The 24,202-nt window shown below is 46.5% G+C and overlaps 1 protein-coding gene across 1 annotated transcript in view; it reads right to left on the bottom strand.

Moving 5' to 3' along the window:
• Positions 1–824: 824 nt before the first annotated feature.
• The window catches only part of LOC147727736 (uncharacterized), a 186,009-nt gene continuing 162,631 nt past the window's right edge, over positions 825–24,202 (bottom strand). The window contains exons 7-8 of the mRNA XM_086961736.1: positions 13,740–13,853; positions 825–2,197 (exon numbers count right to left, since the gene is read on the bottom strand). Of these exons, the coding sequence (XP_086817862.1) occupies positions 1,335–2,197; positions 13,740–13,853 (977 nt within the window). The 3' untranslated portion in view covers positions 825–1,334. The remainder of the gene's footprint in view (positions 2,198–13,739; positions 13,854–24,202) is intronic.

Below are 24,202 nucleotides of genomic sequence, written 5' to 3'. Positions count from 1 at the left end.
GTCCATCAAGTTAAAACTACTAATGGGCTGTCTAGGGAAAGGAGGTATATCCCAAATATAACGCACCCTAGTAATTAATGCCCCTGATAAATTCACAACCCTACAGCGGAAATGCAAAGAATGGGTGGGCCCTTGTAATGACTTAGACTGGTGAAAAACCCAGATGCCGCCCCCTTCCCCGAAAGAGTGCCATATCCTCACATTTCAAGATGAACCGAACAATATGCATAGGACCTACCATACCTCCCCTCCCCAACCCCCATCACTTTACGGCAATAAGGTAAATCCCTCAATCTAAATGCTTCCGCTGTGCCTGCCTATATGCAGATTTCTTCCTTATGACCAGGAAATGCCCTAAATTTGCAGGATTTTGGTACCAAACTGAGGGGGTCTGGACCCAGGTTTTGGGCCGGTCGATAGAACTGTTGTGGAACAAGTCCTGTTCAAAATATTAGATCATCTTGGTGGCATCCGAGGAAAACAATACATGGTGGGTATGGTCATAGTGATTGTGAAGAGACATTGCCTGTAAAAGGAAATCTCCGAAGCCCCCACACTGGCAAAGTGGCAAACGGAACTGATCTTGTGTGCAAAACTGGAGGAGACCATTTACCTAGTTAGAGGCTGCCTCCTTTTGATTTGAGAAACACCTGGAGTGGTGTTAAATCAATTGTGTGAAATGATTAAACTAAATGTTTTGATGGAGAGTACAAAAACAGAGTTGATTAAAAAAAAACAGAAATTAGGTTTTGTATAAACATCCCTTTCTCACATCTGCACATGCAGAATCGGAAACACCACATTAGCAGGTAATAGGAGTTACATTTGTTGTAAGAGGGAGCAAGTTTTAATTGCACTGTTAGAGAAAGGTTACATTGGGTGTTTAATGTTGCTCTTAATTACAACATAGATGAAGCCAACTGTTCAAAACAAGATGAACATGAAATATTGAGTCGATCAAGTATTGCACAAATAGGTAACTGGATGAGATAGTTTATAGACATGCTTTTACGCAATTAAAATTGAGCAGTCTAAAAATGTGCAAATGTAAAGCCTGCTGAATTGTGTATAAGTATCTGCACACAGCTAAGCATTATCTATTTGAAAGTGTCAATACCACCCTCTGTCTCTTGACAGAGCTGGGCAGTACCATAAACACACATAATGAAACACAGGTTCACAGAAGGTTCATTTAAAAAAAAGTTGTAAACATTGTCACAGATGTTTCTGAAGTCATTTGCAATCATGTGAAAGATATTGCCTTGTGGGGACTTGGGTCCAGGTACCTAGAGCGAAAGTGTATTATCACACCCTAGTCCTCACAATCCATATTTTTATGGTCTCATGTTATTGTGGTTTATATTTGACAATATTCGCCAATGTGTTTTTCTGTGTGTTGTAAGATTTCTCTTTTGATTGAACGTTTTCCCGCATTCAGTACACTGATATGGTCTCTCTCCTGTGTGTGTTCTCTGATGATTGACAAGATCGCTTCTCTGATTGAAACTTTTCCCGCATTCAGTGCAATGGTAAGGTCTCTCTCCACTATGTGTTCTTTGATGATAAATGAGAGATGCTTTATAAATGAAGCCTTTGTCACATTGAGAGCATCGATATGGTCTTTGTCCAGTGTGTGTTCTCTGGTGGGCAAAAAGACTTCCCTTTCGACTGAAACTTTTCTTACATCTCGTGCACTGAAATGGCCTCTCCTTCACATGTGTTTCCAGATATGCAGGATTTTCCTTCTGAATGAAAGTTTTGTCAAATTCTGTAGATTGGCATTGCTTCATTCCCTTATGTATTTTCTGTTGTCTAACCGCGCATGTTTTAGACATGAAAACTTTATTGGTTTCATGATATTGGTTGATGTTTTCCAGGGGGTACTGCTGAAAAGTACAGTGTTTATTCAACTGATCGGTCTCACTTTCATAGAATGTAACGGCTGTTCTTTCTTTTGGATTGCAGTGATATGAATCAGAATGTGTTGAATTCCTAGACCCATTTCCACACTGTGTCAAATTTCCCACTTCAAGTTCCTGGTTGAAATTTGACCATCGCTGCCTCCTAGAATATGGTTCATATTCAGGGTTCATGAATGTATTTAATTTGACTTCAGTTGACGAAGCTGCTATTGATTCACTTGTTTCATTACATTTAATTTCTTCATCTTTTGCTTTCCCCTGCATGTTTGTACTACCTGAAAAACAAAATGTCATTGTCTTTTTTTACAACCAGATTTTATTGGTTTTCAAAAGCATCAGCCACAATCATGAATCTTATGCACTTTCAATCCAGTAAATGCCATTAGTTGTCTTGTAAAGCAATGTTGAATAATTCCGACATTAAACTCAAAACACATCTATTTGTTAACTTTCATTAGTGTTTACTTCCGACTCAATTGATCCTGTAGGCAATGCAGCAACAGAACAATTCTAAAAGGTTCACAGTGTATAACAAGTATTTATTGGTGTGATCTTTAGTATTGCACTGAAGTTAAGATTAAGCATGGGCGGAAAATCCGTTTCGCTCGCGGATTTTGCGGATTTTCGGTAAATTCGCAATCCGCGAGATTCGCGAATCTCCCGCAAAATCCGCAAATCCGCGAGCAGCGGATTTTGCTCGCACTGTTCGCACTGTTTGCGTGAGTTCGCGGCTTCCCAGTACAACTTCGCGCCCCGCGAATAAGTGCAAAATTGCAGAAATACGATCTTAGCAAAACTGAAACTACTTACCAGGTTCAAAAGTTCAGGCTCATCATTAGTAGCCATTTCCTGTAGTGCTTCCTGAGGGGCCCCTCCAGAGTTCAGTTGCCAGTTGCAACTATTATGTGACCCTGCTCTGAACCTCAGAATAGTTACACATATGCCACAAAGGTCCTGAATTACAGCTAAGGGAGACAAGCAGGAGCCAGGCTGGAAGTTCAAATCCATTAATCAGCCTCTAATTCATTATTGTCAGTTGGGGCAGGGCAGGTGTTGTAACTAATTTTGCAACAATGAAAGCACTTAGCATGTGCAAAAGATCACTAATCAGGAAGCACTAAGGAAGCAGGTGCCAGCTAAAAAAATATTCTGTGACACATTAATCAGCCCCAAATTAATTCAGGTCACTTGCGGCAGGGAAGGTGTGCTTGCGTTGCCACAATAATGTACACTGACTGGACAACCAGAGGGTGCTGTGATGAAACAGAGGGTGGCATGGGTGGGCCAGAGGGTGGCATGAGTAGTCAGAGAGTGGCAGTGATGAAGAAGAGTGTCCCAAACAGGCTGGACACGTAGAAACAACAAGTTCGCGAAACTTGCGACCCGACAGGTAAGTTCGCAATTTGCGACATTGTACAAAACCCTCGCGAACTGGCAGAAACCCGCGCAAACACAAAAAAAAAAAATCCGCAAATTCGCGAGAATTCGCGGATTTTGCGGATTGGGAGTTCGCAAATCCGCAAAATTCGCGAACGCGAGATTCGCAAAATTCGCCCATGCTTAGTTAAGATGTGCGCTAAATGAACCGAACATACACATCAGCTAAGAGTAGTACGGTAATAGGGAGAAGAGTACATTGTGTCAGTGGATTATTCAATGAGGGCTTGGAGAGATTGTTTTAAGTGTGTTCTTTTCACAGTTCACTGAAACACTTGTGCTATTGACTAGATACCTTAGTTGCTGGGGATGCCTAGTTTCCCGTAGTCTTTAAATTGCATTTTGACATCATGCTAATATCTGCGAGGGACAAAGACTTTGCTTACATTGTTGGTTTCTGTTTGATACCAGCAGTTTTGCTACTAATGGTGTTTGAGGCATCATATGATTAACTATTTATACTGCCTCCCGCGCTCAAAGCGGTTATTCTCCTGCAGGCTCACGACAAATGAACTAGTGTATGGTGAGTCTCATTCTTTGAAAACTAGTAGTGTAGCAAACCTTTAGGTTTCAAATTAGAAATTCTAGTAATCCCTTAATAAAATCTTCAGTTGAGTGCCGTACAGTCAACAATACGTGCCATGAGAACACAATAATAACAGTTTCTATTGCAACGCAAATTTTGCTTCCATTTTTCCTTCCACATAACATTTTATGTGTTATATTATAGAATACTTACATTTTTATGCTTAAGAAATTAAATCTTTTTTGAGACTTTAAGGGAGAATACTAATTGTCATTGCACTGACATTACCCTTACAGGATTAGGCCACAATTCACTGATTGTTGATCGTTTTTGTTTTTCTGTAGAAGACTTTTAAGTTAATTCACATTCTAAGTTATATTTAAGTGTACTAAAGCTTTTAAATCTCATTTAAGAGGGCACTTTGTCAAGGTTTTGCTCCTGCTTGGCAACAGAGATAAGAAAAAACAAAGCTATATATATATATACATATATAGGCTCAACTTACGTTCACCTAAAAGACTTAATTTTATGGATTCTAGTACGGACAGATGGTATGAAACGTTTGCTAACGAAAACATGATACCACATGTATCAGGTGTTCATATGTTGCATATATAAATGTGGTTGCATTGACATTTTGATTGAAAGGTTGTTTAAATGGTTCAGCTTCTAAAATTAAGAGACAAGGCAAAAGGTCATAATTTTTGTTTGATTTGTAATAACGTCATTATTTCTAATAAGGGTATCTCTACCATTATATAATCTCTAAATTTGCAAAACTGAAGCAAAAACAAACCTGAGACAGGGTTGGCTTACTATTCAGAATCTGCTCATTGACAAAATGCACTGCTAATCACATCAAAATTGTATCTGTTTTTTGATTTATTACATTAATAAATTGCTTAAACCTATATAAGCTCCGTCTACTTTTTACATACCTCCCTGTGACTTATGTGCTATTCAGAAGACCATTTTGTTGAACCTGCTGGCATACATTTGTGTACTCTGCAATTGATTAAGGATATGGGTCTAAGATCAGTGTCATAGCCGTGATCCTGATAATTTTGGGGATCACCATTTAGGTACTTGGTGTCTTGTTCAGATAAATTGGCCTGTGTAACTACCAATTTATCTATCTATTTACATATGTATGAAGCAAGCTCTACCCTGTAAATATAGTGATCTGGCAGACAGGAGAGGGTTCAACAGGGGTGCATCCTGGCACCCTTACTGTTTTCGCTTTATATTAACAAGTTAGGAGATTTTCTAATCACAGCTGCAAAGACATCCTCAAGCACCAAGATGATCCTTGCTCTCCTGTATACAGATGATGTGGTACTACTTGCTAGAACCGCTGTGGGCCTCCAACAACTTTTAAATGGTTTTATAGTTTTTATGGACTCATTAGACCGGACTCCAAATTTTACTAAATCACACACTATGTCTATAGGCTCCTGAAAGGCTGCCAAGGTTAAGTTGTTCTGCAAGGAGGTAGAGTTAACTAAAGGGCCCACTTTCCCATATCTAGGGGTACTATCTGAAGAATAAGGGTCCTGGTGTGTGCAAAAAACACACAAAAATAATGTCTAACCTAGTGTGGCAGGGGCAACTTTGGACTTTGCAAATAGATTGGAGTCAAACCCCTCCCTGCCCTGCTAAAGATCTACAAAGAAAAATGTACCCCCATGGCCACATATAGGAATGAATGGTATTCAGGGGGCGGAGAACAAATGTATGCGTAAACTCCTAGCAGTCCTGCCAGCAACTCCAGCATTTATTTTACACGAGGAACTGGGGATGGGGTATATCTTGGACCAGATAGTGGTAGCCCCACTGTTGCGCTGGCTTAGAATCTGGGCCTGTCTGATCCCAAATTATACCAACTCATAATCACGGACTGCACTGCACTTGAGGGGGCTTTACACATTCCTTGGCTAAAATATATAATGGAATAGACCAAATGGCTAGGCTGTCCCGACCTGTACCTTAGTCTTGGGCCAAGGTGCCATCAGAGATATTAAACACCAGTTCCTGGACAAACGGCAGGGGCTCAGGGAAGAGAAGGAGTTAGCTGAGCCCTTCGTCAGAAGGTTTGCCACACTAAGCCTGAGCCAACAGATACAACAGTACCTACTTTCTCTTAGAAAAGCATATCTTCGCTTTGTGCCGACTAGATTACGTTTTAATTTGGTCTCCTGGCTATTGACATTTCCTCAAGGATATGCAAAACCTGGCACACTAAACCCCTGCCCATGTGACAATTTCTCAGAGCAAGACACCCTACATTTCATCTTTTTGTGGGACTACTCTAACCCCTTGCGTATAAAGTACATACTTCCGCTGCTCAGAGGTTGTCAATTTGCCCAAGTCAGACCTGCACTGTTATATCTGCAAATGTTATCTTCTCCCATGGTCTGCTTTGATGTGGCGAGATTCCTAACAGGGGCCATTGGACACAGGAAAAAGTTGTTGTTGCAGTAGCCAGCTTGCCTCTCCAGGTTGTGCTAAGGGCCTTAGTACACAACATTATGCACACTTTATATAATACTAGCAGCCTGTCCGACGTTGTCCAGGTATGCATTGCTGCCGGCCAGTAATATATTGTTTTGTAGGATTTCGTTTTCATAGCATTTCTTATCTGTGACAGGCTTGTGAAACACTCCGATTCACAGTGCACTGCTGATGCACTTAAGAGTGCGCGTTCAGTAGTGTGTGAACTCTAGTTTCCCTACTTTACTTTTCCTTGCAATATTATATAGCGCGAACTCGACAACATGGCATGAGCACAATTTACATTACAGAAGAACACATTGATTTGTGGTAGGCACGGGGAGACAAAGCGATTTGCCTGGAATCACAGGATGTTGAGCTGATGCAGAGATTCGAACGTAGCTCCCTAGCTCTAAAGTTCGCAATTCTAGAACTTGTGGCGGGAGGTGTGTCTAAAAGTGTATGTCGGTGCTGGTCATCAATGAGAGAGACCTGTGCATTTTTCAAATGGGTTGTGTAAAAATATGAGTATGTTGCTGGAGATGTGGGACGCCGTGCCACCAATGTACTTACCGTGGGAGGGTTAACACCCATTATTCCGCAACTTTCTTTCGGCATACCATCACTCCGCATACTTTCATTACGAAAGTACCATGACTCCGCAATGCCATTATAACGCATGGCATTACATTTTATATGCTTTTACCACGCATACATTTACAACGAAATTCGTTGTAAATGCATGAATGGTAAAAGCATGTTTTTTTTTAATGTTTGGATAAGGTATGTATGGGTATAGGGGTATATGTTTTGGGGTACTGAGGTATATTTTTTGGGGTGTTTGGGTATTTTAAGGGTTCAGATATAGTTTTGGGTTATGGGGTACAGGGGTAGTTTTAGGGTTTAGGGATAGGTATGAGTTTTGGGGTACAGGGGTATTTTTAGGGTTCAGGGCTAGGTTTGGGTTTTGGGGTATAGGGGTATTTTTAGGGGTAGGTTTGGGTTTTGGGGTACAGGGGTATTTTAAGTTTTCAGGGCTAGGTTTGGGTTTTGGGGTACAGGGGTATTTTAGGGTTCAGGGGTAGGTTTGGGTTTTGGGGGTACAAGGTTATTTTTAGGGTTCAGGGCTAGGTTTGGGTTTTGGGGTACAGGGGTACTTTTAGGGTTTAGGGGTAGGTTTGGGTTTTGGGGTACAGGGGTACAGGGGTGTTTTAAGGGTTCAGGGCTAGGTTTGGGTTTGGGGTACAGGGGTATTTTAGGGTTAAGGGGTAGGTTTGGGTTTTGGGGTACAGTGGTATTTTTAGGGTTCAGGGCTAGGTTTGGATTTTGGGGTACAGGGGTATTTTTAGGGTTTTGGGATAGTTTTGGGTTTTGGAGTACAGGGTATATTTATAGGGTTAAGATGGGTTAGTGTTTAAGGGTGTTGGGGTATTTTAAGGAGTAAGGGTGGGTTATGATTATGGGGTGCAGGGGTATTTAAAGGGAGCAGGGTGGGATTAGCACACAATATGAGACATGGCATGAAGGGCAGAATGTACCACACGCCCCCGGTGTTTGTCACGCCCCCAGCACACGCCCACAGCACAATGCAGACACTCCCACAAGGGACTACTTTGCTGGCACGGTTCTTTTACCTTTTAAATATATATGGTGGGCGTCTGCATAGCCTATGTCCTTCTGCGGCAAGTGCCCTTTCCTACGCTGTATTGGGTGTTGTGATTGGTGCTGGGGTTCCTGAGATTACCTGCCTCAAAGGTTTGGGCTCTCTCTTTATTATATTAGTATGGATAAAATGTGCTTGCCTAAAACTACTACCTCAGTCTTTCCTGCAGTAAGCTTAAGATAATTGGAGTCCATCCATTCTGCTACTTCCAATACACATTCATGGAGTGAGAAGGCCACAATATCGCTATTCTTTGACAGGGTGATAACAATTTGTGTGTCATCGGTGTATGAAATAAAGGAAAACCCATACCACTCGATAAACTCTGCTAAATGGTGTACAATCACATTACAATGTGTTGAGCTAAGTGAGGAGTCCTGTGGGACTCCTTGCTGCAGATGGAGCACCTTGGATATGAATGGTTTCTGAGAGACCTGAAAGGTGCGCCCTGAAAGGAATGGAGATAGCAAACACAACGCAGTGCACTGATTCCACAATTCCTGGGCCTTTTCAACAGAATATTATGTGACAGTGTATCAAAGGCGGCACTGAGATCCAGCATCAAAGTAGTCCCAGTGTCTCTCTCATCCATAATCTGCCGGGCTGATTCAGAAGCCGATAAAAGGGCGGACTTGCTGCTTTGTAGAGGATGAAAACCTGAATGGGTCCCATGCAATAGGTTTTTGGCTCCAGAAAATCGGACAACTGCCTATTTATATGCTTCTCTGCAAGTTTTGCACATTGAGGTAGCAATGATATGGGCTGATAATGCTCCGCTTTAGATGGATCCAGTAGTGAGTTTTTTAAGAAGATGTACCACCATGGCATGCTTCCATTGCCGGAAGCCATGGATAGATTTATAAGTTCACATATAGCTGGATAATACTCTACGGGTGACTGTTTAAGGTGAACATGACATATTTTCAAGGCAGTCTTATATTTGTCTCTGCTACCTTGATGTTGGGTTCTGTACCAGAGATGCTCTAGCTTCTTAGATTCCTTTTTAAGAGCCAGAAGTTCAGCCGAGAACCATGAAGCTGATGGTTTACTTCCATGGACAACTCGTTTAGTAGTGGGAGAAATCTGATGTAATGCGCCCTTAAGCCAGTCATCAAATTTCCTGCTGTCTTTGTCAGCGCGGTTATCCAAGACCCGATAGCTGTTGCTGAGAGCCCAATTGAGCCTCTTAGAAGTCACTTTTGACCAACTCCGTACCCAAATGGAAGATGGACCGGAGTTCCCAGATGCCCTAACGCAGGATATCTAAATGGGAATAGCCAAATGATCTGACCAAATCAGGGAAAGGGAGGCAGAGTTTCAGTACAGGCCATATTATTGAATACTGGGTCCAGCATGTGTCCTAGTCTGGCCGTAGGGGTGAAGACGCACTGGGTGAGCTAAATAATCTCTATTTCCTCAACTAGCACATTTGCAGCCGGACAGCCTAATTAGTCCACAGGGCTCTCCGCACTCTGGGAGACAACGATCTAGCATACACTTTTTAAGAAAGCAGTACGAAAGACAATCAGGACTCTTGATAGTTGAGGATAAAGCTACATTTGCAAAACGGAGCAATGCATGGATGACCATAAATAGCTATAAAACACTCGGCCCTAAAACATACTTCAGTCTGGGGTATGCAAGGTGCACAGAAGAAACATTTCTCAAACACTAGCTAGGGAAGCTGCCATCTATCCGGCACCTTCTACCATGGGGGTACCTTCAACTGACTGTCGTCTATGCAGGAATGAAACGGAGGACATGGCCCACCAGATATGCACCTGCTTGCATCTAAAGCAAGAAAGGGCTAGGCTATTCAAATCAGAATTTAACATTTGCGTGATTCGGACACAACACAAGTGATTGAGTGTTTCAATGCCAACGACCCGCAGTTGAACTGTAAATTTGTGAAGTAATGGTAGACCTCAAAATGGCAGAAGCAAGTGCATCAAGGACTCCTACAACTAGTTGAAAAGAAAGAACAATACATTTTAAAGTTGAACAGTTCAAGATAATACTATACATTTTAAATTCTAATCTTAAAATGTTATTCATCGCTTTATTATACAATTGGATTTGATGAGATATGAATTTTATAAATGTAATTTGTAAACGGGTTTTATTAACCATATAAATAAAAGAGTATATAGTCCAAGTGGACACGGAAGTTCCCTAGTACCAACTGATTTGAATAGCGCATAGCTAACAGACAATATATATGCCAGTACAGCAGAGAATTCAGAAGCTGGCCGGAGGGTGGGTGGCAAATTCTCCTGATGCAGCAAAATAATTGGAAAGCACAAGGGAGAAGAAGGCGGCTTTGCAACTCTTAAAAACAAGTTCCTAAAAAGAGCATTGAAGCTCTTGTTTAAAAATCATTGCAATTACGCCCCCTCTTTTAGAAGGTCTGTCTTGCCTGACGATGGAGAACCCTTAAGCAATGGCCTGCAAAATATCAGGGGAGGAATCTTCATGAAGCCATGTCTCCAATCGAAAAATAGTGTCCGACATCTGATCTTCCAGGAAGTCATATAATTCACACCTATGCTTAGCAAGTGACGTACAGTTAAATGAAATCAGCGTAAAGGAGGTGCCAGATCTAGAACCACAACAGATTTTTCTGCCTAGTGTAGAAGATTTCTGAAGTAGGAGAACACGTATAATAATGTGAGGCACCTTGGCCCATATTAAGAAAGGCAGCACATGCTCCAAGTGGGACAGGGAACAGCCTCAATAACTCAGCTCTAGTGTACTCGTGGGAGCTGGCTGAGAAGACCAGGGTTCCTGGCCCCTTGCGCCATCCAGACATGGAGGAGAGCAGGCAAGCTTGCCTTAGGCGCACCAACAGCCGCTCTGCACCCTCGCTTAAATAAGCGAGTCTCATCGCCGCTAGACCGCTAACCTTGGAGTGACCGTCCCCCTCCCTGGTCACATGGTCTGAACACGCCACTGCCAACCAGATAAGCCTTTTTTTAATGAAAATGCTCCACAAGATCTCAAACCAACTTTAAAACGATTTTGGTCAGCACAGGAACTAAAATGGTTTTGCAGGTAAAAACACAGATAAGTGCTTAGTGCAGAGAAACAGCATGCGACATGACAAAATGATGTACACCTTGGTGGTGGCTGTAGCAGGACCAATCTAACACGCAGGGGCACCAGAATGGGCTTACATCAAGCAACCCAAAAAGAGATCTTTAAGACTGCACATTCTTCACACCGCCCAAAGGAAAAGAAGCACTGCTATACAGATAGTATTATCCCACACACTTTCTATGAGGGATAAACCCAGATTGACCAGGGTCTCTCAAACCTGGCATGAGGATGTTAAGTTGCGCTGCCAAAATACCTGTAGGTAGTTTAACATCCAGGTTATTAAGTGAAATAGGGCGACAGGAGCCACAGTAATGCAAGTCCGTATCAGGCTTGAAGATCACTGACATTGAGGCCTGCAGCATGGAAATGGGTAATGTACCTAAGTCAGTGAATGAGTTAAAGAGCCAAGCGAGTAGGGAAGCAAGGACATGGCAATAAGTCTTCTTAGAAAGGGCAGAGAAGCCGTAGGGTACCAGGGATGTTAGCAACTTCAAACGCGCTATTGCAGAAATGGCCTCTTCTATTTTTACAGGTTTGCCAAGGGAATCTTCGTGCTGTGGGGTTAGTCAAGGAGTTTGGGCCCCCTATAGATATGCCAGGGTGTCAGAGATGTGTAAGTTTTGAGCCTCGTACAGAACCTTATAGAAGTCTCAATAGGCGTTCTCAATGGGTATGTCTCCCGTAACTGTCTCTCTGGATGTTTTCAAGAGTTCACTAACACGTTCAACCGAATGCATGGCTCAGAGCATATGGGCCAGGAGTCTGTCTCTATTGTTGTTTCCACATACAGATAGTTATGAGTGACCCCTGACATTCTCATATCTCACAGAGATTCATAAGCTGTGGGTTCAAAAGGCGGCCCCTTGAAGGGTTGGCATCTTTCTGAGCTGCAGGGGCCAGCATTACTCCCCTGCTGAAGAGAGAACAGGAGGGAGGCGAATGGGAATTCTCCAAGAGGTTAATCTGGCCAACATCCATTGTGTCAGAACATATTACAGTATCCGAACAGAGATACCATATGTTTGGTTTCAGACCCAAGGACAATGAAAGTAAACAATCTACACATTTTTATATTGAAGCCAACATTACTGCTATTTATTATGTTTGATTGTTGGCTCTTAATAAAAACACTGTTGTGTTACATTCTTACTTCTGACATGATCACCCAGTAGAAAGTCAGTTGCCAAGCAGGATTTCATAGCACTGAAACATTTAATCTGTGACATCTGCAGTTCACACTCTAACTGATTTTTTTTAAATGTGCCCTTTACAGCATAGGTTTCTAAACGGCATTGCATATACCCGATATTTATGGAATATTAGAAACTTTCAGGGTCTAGCACAGAATCCATTAGCATTATTTCTCAGCTGCAGCTCATTAAATATATGCCTATAAGAAAAAGTGTTTGAGCCACTTGCCAAGGGCTCATTTCAGGGCTGGAAAAGCTGATTTTAAGAATTGTTTCTCTTTGAAAGCTGTTACTGGCAAATCCTAATACCAGATTACCTGTTGAGATACAGTAATCTTTAAAGCAATTAATTACAATGGGACATTAGTACTATTTGAAATTTCTATTTAATTAATGTCAACCTTTTGTTGTTCTGCAAAATGACAATGTGATATATATTTGAACTTTCGTTTGGGACATCCTATAGTGGGCGGTCATAAAATGGCACCACATGCTAGGTGTACCAGAATGTATTCATCACATTGCGTCTACCAGAAACACTTTCATTTGATCTGGTACTTCATCTTGTGTGGTAAATGGAAAAAAATGTGTACATTCTGAGTTATGCCCACTTATGCTAGATATGATCATGCCGGGAAAACTAGAAAGTATCCCATGCCAGATCATGGCACCTTACATAAGGTTGAACTTCGCACTATAAGCATATTTTAACACAGCCTCATAATAAACTGGGTGATCATAGTGAACAAATCCAACCTCATACATGGACGTTTTTAGGAAGGTTCTGCTCCTAATTATTATTTTTAAATAAGGCCATATGATGTATTTTACACATCAGCTGCAAAGAGAAGATCGTAAAATATCCCAATACCTGAGGGACAATTTTCTCCACAACTTTAAATGATTTGTGTGTCAATAAGAAAAGTTTGTGCTGCTCCATGGGGGCTGCCTTCAGGGCAGGATGGGCAAAGGATCCTTCTCCACACCCAGCTCTGAAATCACCCTAAAAAAATTGACTAAAATAACAAGGAGGTAAGTATATAAAGGTAAGTGTAGGTTTAACCTTGAAGATATATATTGTTGTTCCTTACATGTGGAGTTAGGTATGGAAATATTATACACATGTACCTGCCAGTATTTGGTCTTCGATATTTACAACTACAATATCAAGGTATCTTGATATACCTACTCGATATTCAGTACCTATACCGCCCGGAGCAATGGGAAGATTTCCCCATGTCCCGTATGGCTAGTCCAGTCCTAACACTAAACCTACACGGTAACCATCAGTATAAAAAGTCATAAAAGGGTAGATCTACACAAGCATGGCTAATCAGTACACAATTATTTATAGCATATACAATATAATTTCTCCACATTGTTACAATGTCTTCTGAACCATAGTTTCTACTTACTTAAGTTTGGATCATTAATGTCAGCTCTCAGCTCATGTTCCGGAGAATAACTGACGCTCTCCTCCTCTCCTTTAATATCCAAGATTAATAGGTCAGAATAAATACTTTGGTTTCCTGCAATAAAAAGAAGGGAAAATGGGTCCAAATAAGAATCACAATACATCTCACTGCACCCTAGAAAATCCAAATGACCTGTTAATGGGCAAAATGCTCTGATTAAGTAATGACTGACAGTCAAATAAATCCATGCACACCACAAGCTGTCCCCATCCACAAACAGAGTGACATTTCAATTGCATTGATGCAACAATACTTCAACACCTTAATTACATTGCCTTCCATTTTGAGATATATATATATATATATCACACCACACACCAGCACCACATCTTAATAAGCACTCTGTGGTAGTAGTAAATACTAATTGCTAAATGGAACTTGAAATGGAGCTTTACGACTCCTGCCAAGCCACAGCAAACACTCCGCTTCCAGCAAGCGAGAGGATTAAAAATGCTCTTACTTGCTGAAAGCGGAACAGAATTGCTTTTAGACACAGGAAGTGCTTCTCAAGCAGCTCCCTATGTCTAAAAGCAATGTTGGCTCCTGCAGGAGGCAGGGAGCCCGCAGGGACCGAAGGGCCTTCAGGCTCCCCCACGGTCCCAGTGGAGACTGGGTGCCCTGGGGCACCCAGTAGCGGGCCCCAGGGAATGGGGTCCTCGTGCCTAAATCTGCCCATGGAGAGTGAGCTAGATAGCCCTCCACCATCATAGATAGAGTTTCCAGGGTCGACATTGGCCCGGGGAGGGAGGCTATGTGCCCCCTCCCTCCCCAAAAAGTATTAATTTTTTTATTTTAAAGTAGGGTCCCTGGTCGATGGCTTCCCTGGAGCTAGAATTGTCCCAGGGAGGGGGTGGGGGCCTCTCCCCATTTACAGGTAGGGTGGGCCCCAGGGAATGGGGCACCCGGGGCCTGAATCGGTCTGGGGGGGCTGTTTGGCACCCTCCCTATTTAAAAAAAAGCCTGGCCACGGGGATGGGATCCCCAGGGCTAAAATCGGCCACGAGAAGTTGGGCCACCGGCCCCTCCCCTAATAATAGAAAAAGACAAAAAAAATCATCCCGACAGGTCACCTGGGTCCCAGTCCCCTTTCATCACCACTTTGCAAACACGCCTCCTGGCATATGTCCCACCCAGCGAGATTGCTGAGAGGTCATCGGAGGCCTGCCCTCTTTCTCTAACACTCTGCAAAAGCGCCTCCTGGTGCACTACTGGTTGGAGTATGAAGTACCCTTGGCTGCTGAGGGTCTTTGAGAGTCTATTCCCTTGTTAATTGTGTCGCTGTTTCTGCCCATTGCCGCTAGCGCCGGGACGCCCCTTTGCTGGGGCAGCAGCGCGCTTTATAAAATTACATAATAATAATAATAATAATAATAATAATAAAGTCCTTCTGTTAACTCCAGTAAGTCCCACACAGGAGGATTGCTTAGAGCTGGTTGGAGACCCGCACACCCACTTACACATCCATAGAACATAGCATGTCACAACGCATGCAATTACATCACATGCTATCACAACGCGGTCGTGACTCTGCCGGTGGTGTAGGGCGGTCACCGGTAGTGGACCGGGTCAATTGAAATAAAGAAATATCCCCAAAGTATGCAGGGAGAACACGTCCACTCAGGAGGTATGGTGTAAACCAGGTTATAGAACACAGACCCCACTACCCATTTTGGCTCAGCACCGACATGTTCATGATCGTGTACAATGCTCTACTGACCCTAAAAGCATCAGCTTATTTTCAGAAACTAGGATGTGTTGGCAAGGGCATAATATAATTGAGACAATATAAGACGGAAAAGTTGATATTTACAATACATCATCTATATGTATAGATATTTAAAACACAAGACTCAGGAAGATAATGTAATTTGCGGAAAACACAAGATCATATTAATCAAATGCCCAAGTCAAGATAAGAGCCTAAGTTTTAGAGTGTAGAGTCTGCAACGTAGGTAAATTAGCATATCAAGAACCTGCAATGTTTTTGAGTTTGTTCTAATTTGTAAGTTAAATTATCTTAGCACTGTAAACTTGGAACATTTTATACGCCCTTCAGAAAATTAAGCTCTCACTCCCCACCCTGAGGACTTCTCGTACAGAACAGAATGTGACATGACCATTCAAGACGTTTATTTTTAAGTGAGGTCCTCTGTACTGTAAAGCACTTATAGTGAGCCAGTTTCTCCTCGATTAATCAGAAAAGGGAAGGATGGCGAATGACAGTAGTCTGAGGACAAGGTGAGTAGTAAGCAGCATTTCTGTCACACTGCAAGAAAAAAGCACAGTGGACAAAAACAAAGAAATAAAATGCACCTCACCGAAGATGCCAAGATACCTTGATACAGCCCTGTGAGGATAAGTGGTCTTTAAGTAATAAACATTACAAGTAGAAATAGCATTATGAACCTGCTGTACCTCTTCTTCGTCACTGTCCTTACTCTTCTTGGGAAGTATTCTAAAGGTTTCGTAGCTGTGGCCAAGGCGACAAGATCAAATAAAGGTATAGATACCATTGTAGTATACCATCTATGTCTATTCCCTCAGCAGACACCGCTCTGTGTCATACAGAACTCAGCACTATGTCCATCATTACAAACTACAGTGTGGGAGGTAAATCTAGAAAGAAGCTTATCGCTGATATCACACAGTGAAGCTCCCAGAGACTTAGCCAACAATGCTACTGCTGCCGGAGCAGAAATTAAATAAAAAAGACTTATAGAGCGCAACAGTTGCCTGAGGGTGTTGAGGCGCTTGTAGCAGTTAGTCTTGGGTGGGGGAAAAAGGATCAACAAGTTTATCCCCTGGCTTTCTGTTTATGATTTAACAGTTAAAAAGTAAAAAGAGTAAAAAAGTCAAGTTTTAATGTTTGCAAAAAGGAAAAAAGATTGGAGACTGGAAAAAGAGTGAGGCAGCAAATTACACAACTTGGGTGTGGCCCCAGAGAAAGCTCTACTTCCCCATCTCGATTTTTGATGCTTTGGAAAAGTTAAGAGATTTGCGCCTGAGGATCAAAGTGGTCTAGGTGTAATGTATCGTTGGAACAGGTTCCAGAGTTCTCCTGGACCAGAGTTATGCAGGACCTTATGAACAATACAAAGAGCCTTGAAGATAATGTGTGCATTTACAGGTAACCAGTGCAGTTTCTGAATCCCCTCAGAAACTGCTTGAAATTTGGAGACTCATTCTGCCTGCTGCATTCTGAACCAGGTGCAATTTGGCAAGTACAGTCTTATTAATACCCAGGTAAAGAGCACTACAGTAATCCAACCTGGATATAATAAGTGCCAGAGCCACTTGCTTACATGCAGGAAAAGGAATAAAAGGAAATACCTTCCTAATTTAATATGCAAAAACAGGTCGAAACCGTCCTGTAGACCTGCAGGTTGAACATAAGATTTTTATCGACCAGTGCTCCTGCATTCTTAGCGAAGTCAGTTGGAATAGGCAAGGCCCCCAGCCTATCTGGCCACCACAGATTGGACCACATGGATGGTTGACTACAAAGGATCTATACCTCAGTCTTGTCCCCACCTAGACTTAAGTAGTTTCTTTCTTCCATGCGGCCACAGCCTGCATACATTTTTAAACGTTGGGGGCAGTTGCATCCATGACCCTAGAGATAGACATGATGATCTGGGTGCCATCAGCATAGGACAATGCTTGCAGTCAAAAATATCTTATGCGTTTGGTTTCTTCAGCAGGGAGACATACAGGTTGAATAATTTAGGGCTCAGGGAAGAACCCGGAGGCTCCCCAAATGTCAACGTTATGGAGTCCAAGGAGAACTGATCCACCATAACCATCTGTGACCTGTCAATCAGAAAAGATGCCAGACTTTCGAGTGCCACGTCTGTAACCCCCCAGTTCCTGGAGTCGCTCAACAAGCCGGGTCGGGGAGATAGTATCGAAGACTGCAAATAGTTCCAAGAGGGCCAGCGCTGCAGCCTCTTTAGCATCCACATTGGAATGGATGTTATTGACTGCAGATACTAGTGCAGACTCAGTCCCATGGTTGCTCCTGAATCCAAACTGAGATACATCCAGCAGTTGAAATTATTCTAGATTGTTCATCACGGGGGCGTGGCCAAGATGGCGGGCTGAGTGGTCGCACTCGATGTGAGCTCCGCCGGCCCTGGGCCCTTAACCTGCTGTGAATACGCTGATCCTCCCCCCGGGACGCTGTACTTCGCGGAGCTGCGGAGTGGAGCCACGGAGTAGCCGCTGCAGGACCGCTGCCACCTTTACTGGCGCTTGGCCGGTCTCGGACCCTGCGCCATTGCTGGGAGCGGGAGAGGCCTGGTGCACAACCTGAAGAAGAGGCGGACCCTGCCCGGGGTCGGACGTCTGCCCGGGTGAGCACAGCGGAGCAGCCGATCCTGCCCACCGGTCCCGGACGTCCACGCCCGGCTCCGCAGCACATCTCGGGGGTCTGGCGATAACGGCGCCAGCCCCGGGGCCGGACATCACGCGAGGCCGCTGCTTTGGCCCGGGCTCCGGGCCCCGACCACGCTGACAGCCGCAAGGGGTGGCCCGGAGGGTGTAGCGGAGCTGCGGGTCCTGCCCCCCGGCCCGGACGTTCCTGCCCGGCCCTGCGGCGCTTCTCAGGAGTCTGGACCGGCTGCGGCGGTGGCGGGGCAGCGGAGGTGCCGGACCTGGGACTGCACATCATGCAAGGCCGTGGCTTTGGCCTACATTTCAGACCCCAACAACGCTGAATGGCAGCGGCCCATCAACCCGCCAGCTGGGATCACTGGGTACGGTGCTGCTCTCCTGGGTCAGCGGAAGCTCCCGCGGAGAATCGGAGTGCTAGGTAACGCTGGGAGGGGGAGTTCTCCACGCGAGGCCGAGGCTGTGGCCTACACCACCTGGAGCCACGGAAGAGCGGAGGCCGGGTTATTGGATTATCGGCCGCCGGTAGGACTGACCATCTGTGGGGCCCCGGAGCAAGCCCTTCCTTCGAGGCAACCCCTGGTGACGCCTTGGGACGACCCGGCCCCGGACCGCCCGGTGTGCTCCCTCCCCCATTTCCTGAGTGAAGGAGCAGGGGCATACCAAACAATATCGCAGATCCCCCCGCACAGCTACTGGAAGGCCTATATTGGACCAGTTTGAGGGGAATAACCCCGTGGCGCTAGTGACATTGAGCTTGTGTCTGCGGTGACAGTGGTGGGAGAGACGGGAGCAGAACCGGGCTGGTCGGACCTGAAGGCCCTGGTGGGCAGCCAGTCTCCGGACGGAATGGACCACAGGTCATTTCACAGATCCTGTTCTGTGGGTGGTGTGGTCTGATCCCATAGAACATTGGTGGAGCAGCGTGAGAGGCCGCCGGCTCGGTTTTTGGGCCGCGCCAGGGTCTGGACTGTTAGATCACTTGGAAGGGCACCTCAGTGGACAAAATGGCGCAGAACAGAGGGTCAAGGAAGGGGGTCCGCACATTGCCGGAGATGCTGAATAGGAGCAATATGAGACAAGATAGGGGACTGCCGTCCCCAAACCACCCGGGTGGTTCCCAAGGAGCAAGTGGAGGGGAGCCGCCGGTCACGAGGTCCTTCCTCGAATCCCTCTTCAGCTCGTTGCGGGAAGACTTTCAGACGCTCAAGCAGGAGGTAGCGGGTGAGGTCCGCGAGATACGGAGGGAGGTTGACGGCCTGGGAGACAGAGTGTCCACGGTGGAGGAAGCTGGCCATGCCAGGGACGAAGAAATCACGCAACTACAGCAGGAAGTCATCCGGCTCCGGGACCAACATCTTGACCTACAGTCGCAACGGAGGACCTTGAAAATCGCTCCCGGAGGAACAACATCCGAGTCCGGGGAATTCCTTCCCGGGAAGAAGGGGAGGATGTGGCGACGTACCTAGGGGAATTGTTCAGAGGGGTGCTGGGGAATCGGCTGATTTTCCTATCCGGATCGATAGAGCGCACAGGGTGGGCCTGCAACGCCGGACTTCGGCGCCTCCTCCCGACATCCTGGCCTTCCTGCCGGACTATCCCCTGAAAGAGCGAATACTGCGGGAGGCACGGAAGAGGTCTTCCTTGGAATTCCGGGGTCACCGTGTGGCTCTTTATCAAGATCTGGCTGCAACCACCCTGCAGAAGCGCAAGGCTTTTAAAATTGCGACTGACTTTCTTAGGGAGCATGGCACTCAGTACTCTTGGGGACACCCTTTCCGGCTCATTTTCCGGTGGAATGGAACTTTACATCAGCTGCGTTCCCTTCAGGATACATGTGGAGTACTGGGGATCACTGCTACTGAAGACGGAACACACACGCCTCGCCGGAGCCGTGTCACAAGAGATGGATGGCAGACAATCCCTGGCTGACGGTCATCTGCTTCCTCGACGCGGCCAGACTCCTGCGGTCACTGCGGATTCGGACACCGCAGCGCAAGATGGAGCCGATGCTACTACGGCGAGTGTGGTGGCGCTGACCGCTTGAGTGAACTCCGGGGGGAGATCGACATCGCTATCATTGAAATGCAGGTTTGAGGGTCTGGGGGGAGGGGGGGAGGGGGGAACGGGGGAGTGCGTGGTGGCTGGACGTCCACTTCTTTGACTTTCCGCAGGCTTGTCCGTCAAGGACCGGACTGGGACACTGGGTTTTCGGGGTTTTTGGGGGGTTCGAATGGGAGGGGTTGGGGTCGTTGAGCCAGTCCCAGTTGTGGGAGGGGACTGGAGGCAGGGGGGTTGTTGGGGAAGAAAGGGGACAGTTGGGGGGGTTCAGGGGTGAAGGGGGTTGAGTAGGAGGGGGGATCCGGGAGTTGGAAGTGGGGAAGGGAGGTCGTCCAGTGCACATGGGGGTTCCTAGTCATTCAGGCAATGTATGTGCTTTTTGGTTCGTTTACACATGGCTGTGGCATACACAATTTTGCCTGTCTTTTTGATTTGCTTGAGAGTCGGGGAGGGGAGGGGAGGGCTGTCCAATACACATTGCGGTCCGTGGGTTTCCAGATACTATGTGTGCTCCTTGGTTTGCTCAGACTTGTTTGCTTTTCATGTCACTGCGTTTTATTCATTGCTCTGTTGCTCCCCATGCCAGGTAGCGCCCTTGCCCTCCTCGCCTTGTTGATGCGGGGCCTTGATGCTTTCTGCTACACCTTTGCTCATGCCCCCAGCCACCTGTAAGGTTGTGACCCTGAATGTCCGGGGTTTGAATAATCCAGTTAAGAGGCGGGCTGTCCTTTAGCTCCTAGAGAACCCCCAGGCAGATATCGGTCTCCTCCAGGAGACGCACTTATTGCCGCAGGACACACACAGGCTCCGATCTCATAAGTTCCCTTCACAATTCTTTTCCTCTTGCACCACTAAAACGGCTGGGGTGGCGATATTGGTGGCCCGGCACTTTAGAGGGGAAATCCTCCACAAATTCACTGAACAGAAGGGTAGGCTATTGGCATATCGGTTCAGGATAGGGTGTCTTCTATTTACGATTGGGTCCCTATATAGCCCCAATGAACGGCAAGACCGCTTCTTGCAAGCAGCGATCGAGGATGTTACCTCTTCCTAGGATAGGCACATCATACTTGGGGGGGACTTCAACACTGTCTTTGACTCCGCACTGGATAGGTCAGCGCAACGCTCCCTACAGGTCGGGGAACTCTCCGCAGACCGTAGGGCTCAGCTAGAGGAGGTAGACCTCCTTGATTTGTGGCGACACCTACACCCCACAGATAGGGACTACTCGTACTACTCCCATGCACACAAGACGTACGCAAAGTTAGACCACCTTTTAGTTACCTCACCGGTGAGGGCGCTGGCCTCAGGGTCAGAGATAGGCGTGATCTCCCTTTCGGACCTTGCCCCGGTTGAAGTCGTGTTGTGTGTACCTCCGGCGGCTCCCCGCCCTCGGACGTGGCGCCTCCGTGACACACTGCTGCACCCGGCAGAGGTGGTGGCCTGCATCGAGAAGGCGATTCGGGAATTTCAATCCCATAATGATAATACGGACACTAGCCGGGCCACGCAGTGGGCAGCACTAAAGGCTGTTCTTAGAGGGGAATTTTTAGCGATCTCCTCGGCTGATAATAAGGAGCGGCAGGCCAAGAGAGATGAACTCACGGATCGTGTTCGGGAACTTGAACAGATTCACCGCAGGACGGGGGCTCCTAGAATTTGGCGGCAGCTCTAAGAAGCAAGGAAGCTCCTGGCGGCCCTGGACCTTGATCGGGCGGAGTACGCGGCATTGCGGTTGTGTCACACCTTCTACACTGGAGGGGACCGTTGTGGTCGATTGTTGGCTAATAGGCTCCGAGTAGCGAGACAGAACCAGCTGGTTAAGGAGATCTCTAGCCCGGCAGGGATGCTGGAGACGGAGGACGCTCAAATAGCGGCCGTCTTTCGCGGCTTTTATAAGGATCTCTTTACAGGGGATCCCCCAGATGAGATGGCCATGGCCGCTTATTTGGATTCGGTCGCACTGCCCTCTCTGGAGCCTTCGCAGGTGGATCATTTAGATAGAGACATTCGGATAGAGGAGGTGGTTTCCGCTATTGCCAGGCTTAAACATGGCAAGGCGCCGGGTCCGGATGGCTACACTGCGCTCTATTATAAAACGTTTTGCACGACGTTGGCCCCCATTCTGACGCGCCTCTTCAACTCCTTTGCTGAACCCGGAGCCATTCCGCCCGACCTACTCCAGGCCACTATCTCGGTTATCCCTAAGCCTGGTAAGGACCCGAAACATTGTGGGTCATATAGGCCGATCTCTCTTCTGAATATTGACTTGAAATTGTATACGGGGATTCTAGCCGCTAGATTGGCTCCCCACTTGCCCGGTCTCATTGATCCTGACCAAGCGGGTTTTGTCCCGGGGAGACAGACAGTGGACAACACGAAACGAATTGTCCATCTACTAGAGAAGGCCTCCCGGATTCCGGGAGAACGAATGATGCTGGCGGTGGATGCGGAGAAGGCATTTGACCGGGTCCACTGGCCTTACTTGGAGCGGGTGCTCATGAAAGCAGGTATAGGCGGGAAATTCCGCTCCATGATTCTTAACTGTTACAATCGTCCATCGGCGGTGGTCCGCGTCAACGGGCTCGCTTCTGAGACTTTTGGCATCGAACGAGGCACCAGGCAGGGTTGCCCGCTTTCACCCCTGCTTTTTGCTCTCTACATGGAGCCGTTTGCCCAACGGATGCTTGATAACCCGGCGGTGACCGGAATCCAGATGGGTGGTTTTATGCACGCTATCAGCCTCTACGCTGACGATGCCATTCTGTCCATTGATAGACCCCGGATGGCTCTACCGGCGTGTATGGAGGAGCTGGCCTCCTTTGGCGCGGTATCGGGGTTCAAGATGAACATGGGGAAGTCGGTGGCGTTAGATATCTCCCTCGAGCCTGCTACTAGAACCTGTCTGCAACGGAGGTTTCCCATGCTCTGGTCATCGGGAGCAGTGCCTTATCTGGGGATCCAGATTGCTCCTACTTTGCCGGCTATGGTGTCGGCCAACTATCAGGCCCTGGGTGCCAAGATTAGAGAGGAACTGGGCCGGTGGAACCGGGGCACCTTTTCCTGGTTGTGCAGGATAGCTGCTATCAAAATGACGGTCTTGCCCCAGGAATTGTACCTTTTTCGAGCCCTGCCGCTCCAACCGCCGGTGGGATGGATTTCGCAACTGCAGGCAGACGTTTCTCGGTTTGTCTGGCAGGGTAAGAAGCCTAGAATGCGTAGAGCTCTCTCGCTGCTGGCCCCTGAAGCCGGTGGTTTAGGAATACCTGATTTTCGCAAGTACTTTCAAGCTACACAGTTGCGTTATCTTGTGGAATGGAGTAGATGGGAGTCCGATAAGCACTGGCTCTTTCAGGACCAGGCGGTGGCGGGGAGACCCCTGCAGGAGATCCCTTTCCTACGTCGCCCTCATCGGCCCAAAAACCTCTATTGCTCCTTCGTCACAAGGGTACCCCTACGGGTGTGGGATGCTACCAACGTTTTACATGGCCTCACCACGTTTCCGTCACCACTTACCCCGCTGGTGGACAATCCGGACTTCACTCCGGGGATGGAGAGGGGAGCGTTCGCACGATGGAAACAGGCGGGGTGTAGAGCCTTATGTTATTTATATGGCCCTGAAGGGGTTGTCCCCTTTCCACAACTCCGTCAGGAGTTCTCACTCCCGGAGATAGAGCGACTTCGATATATGCACGCTCGCCATTGGGCCCTTCAGCCGCAAGTAAGAGGGACGGCCGATCAGCTTTTTCTTCCCTACGAAAAATGGCTCCTGACGCGGACTTCGGACTCCAAACTGATTACAGATTTATACAAGCTGCTGCAGCCGCCGGCGACTCACCTTTATCACCCTGGGAGGGAGCGTTGGGAAAGGGAGTTGGGGAGGACTCTGAGCCCTAAGGAATGGGAACACATATCCTATAGAGCGAGGCACTCGGCATACCACATAGGGCTCA

The sequence above is a fragment of the Lissotriton vulgaris genome, chromosome 3_1, assembly GCF_964263255.1.
Source record: "Lissotriton vulgaris chromosome 3_1, aLisVul1.2, whole genome shotgun sequence".
NCBI lineage: Eukaryota > Metazoa > Chordata > Amphibia > Caudata > Salamandridae > Lissotriton > Lissotriton vulgaris.
Note: the sequence above shows the minus strand (reverse complement) of the source record. Positions and strands in the feature narration are given on the sequence as shown.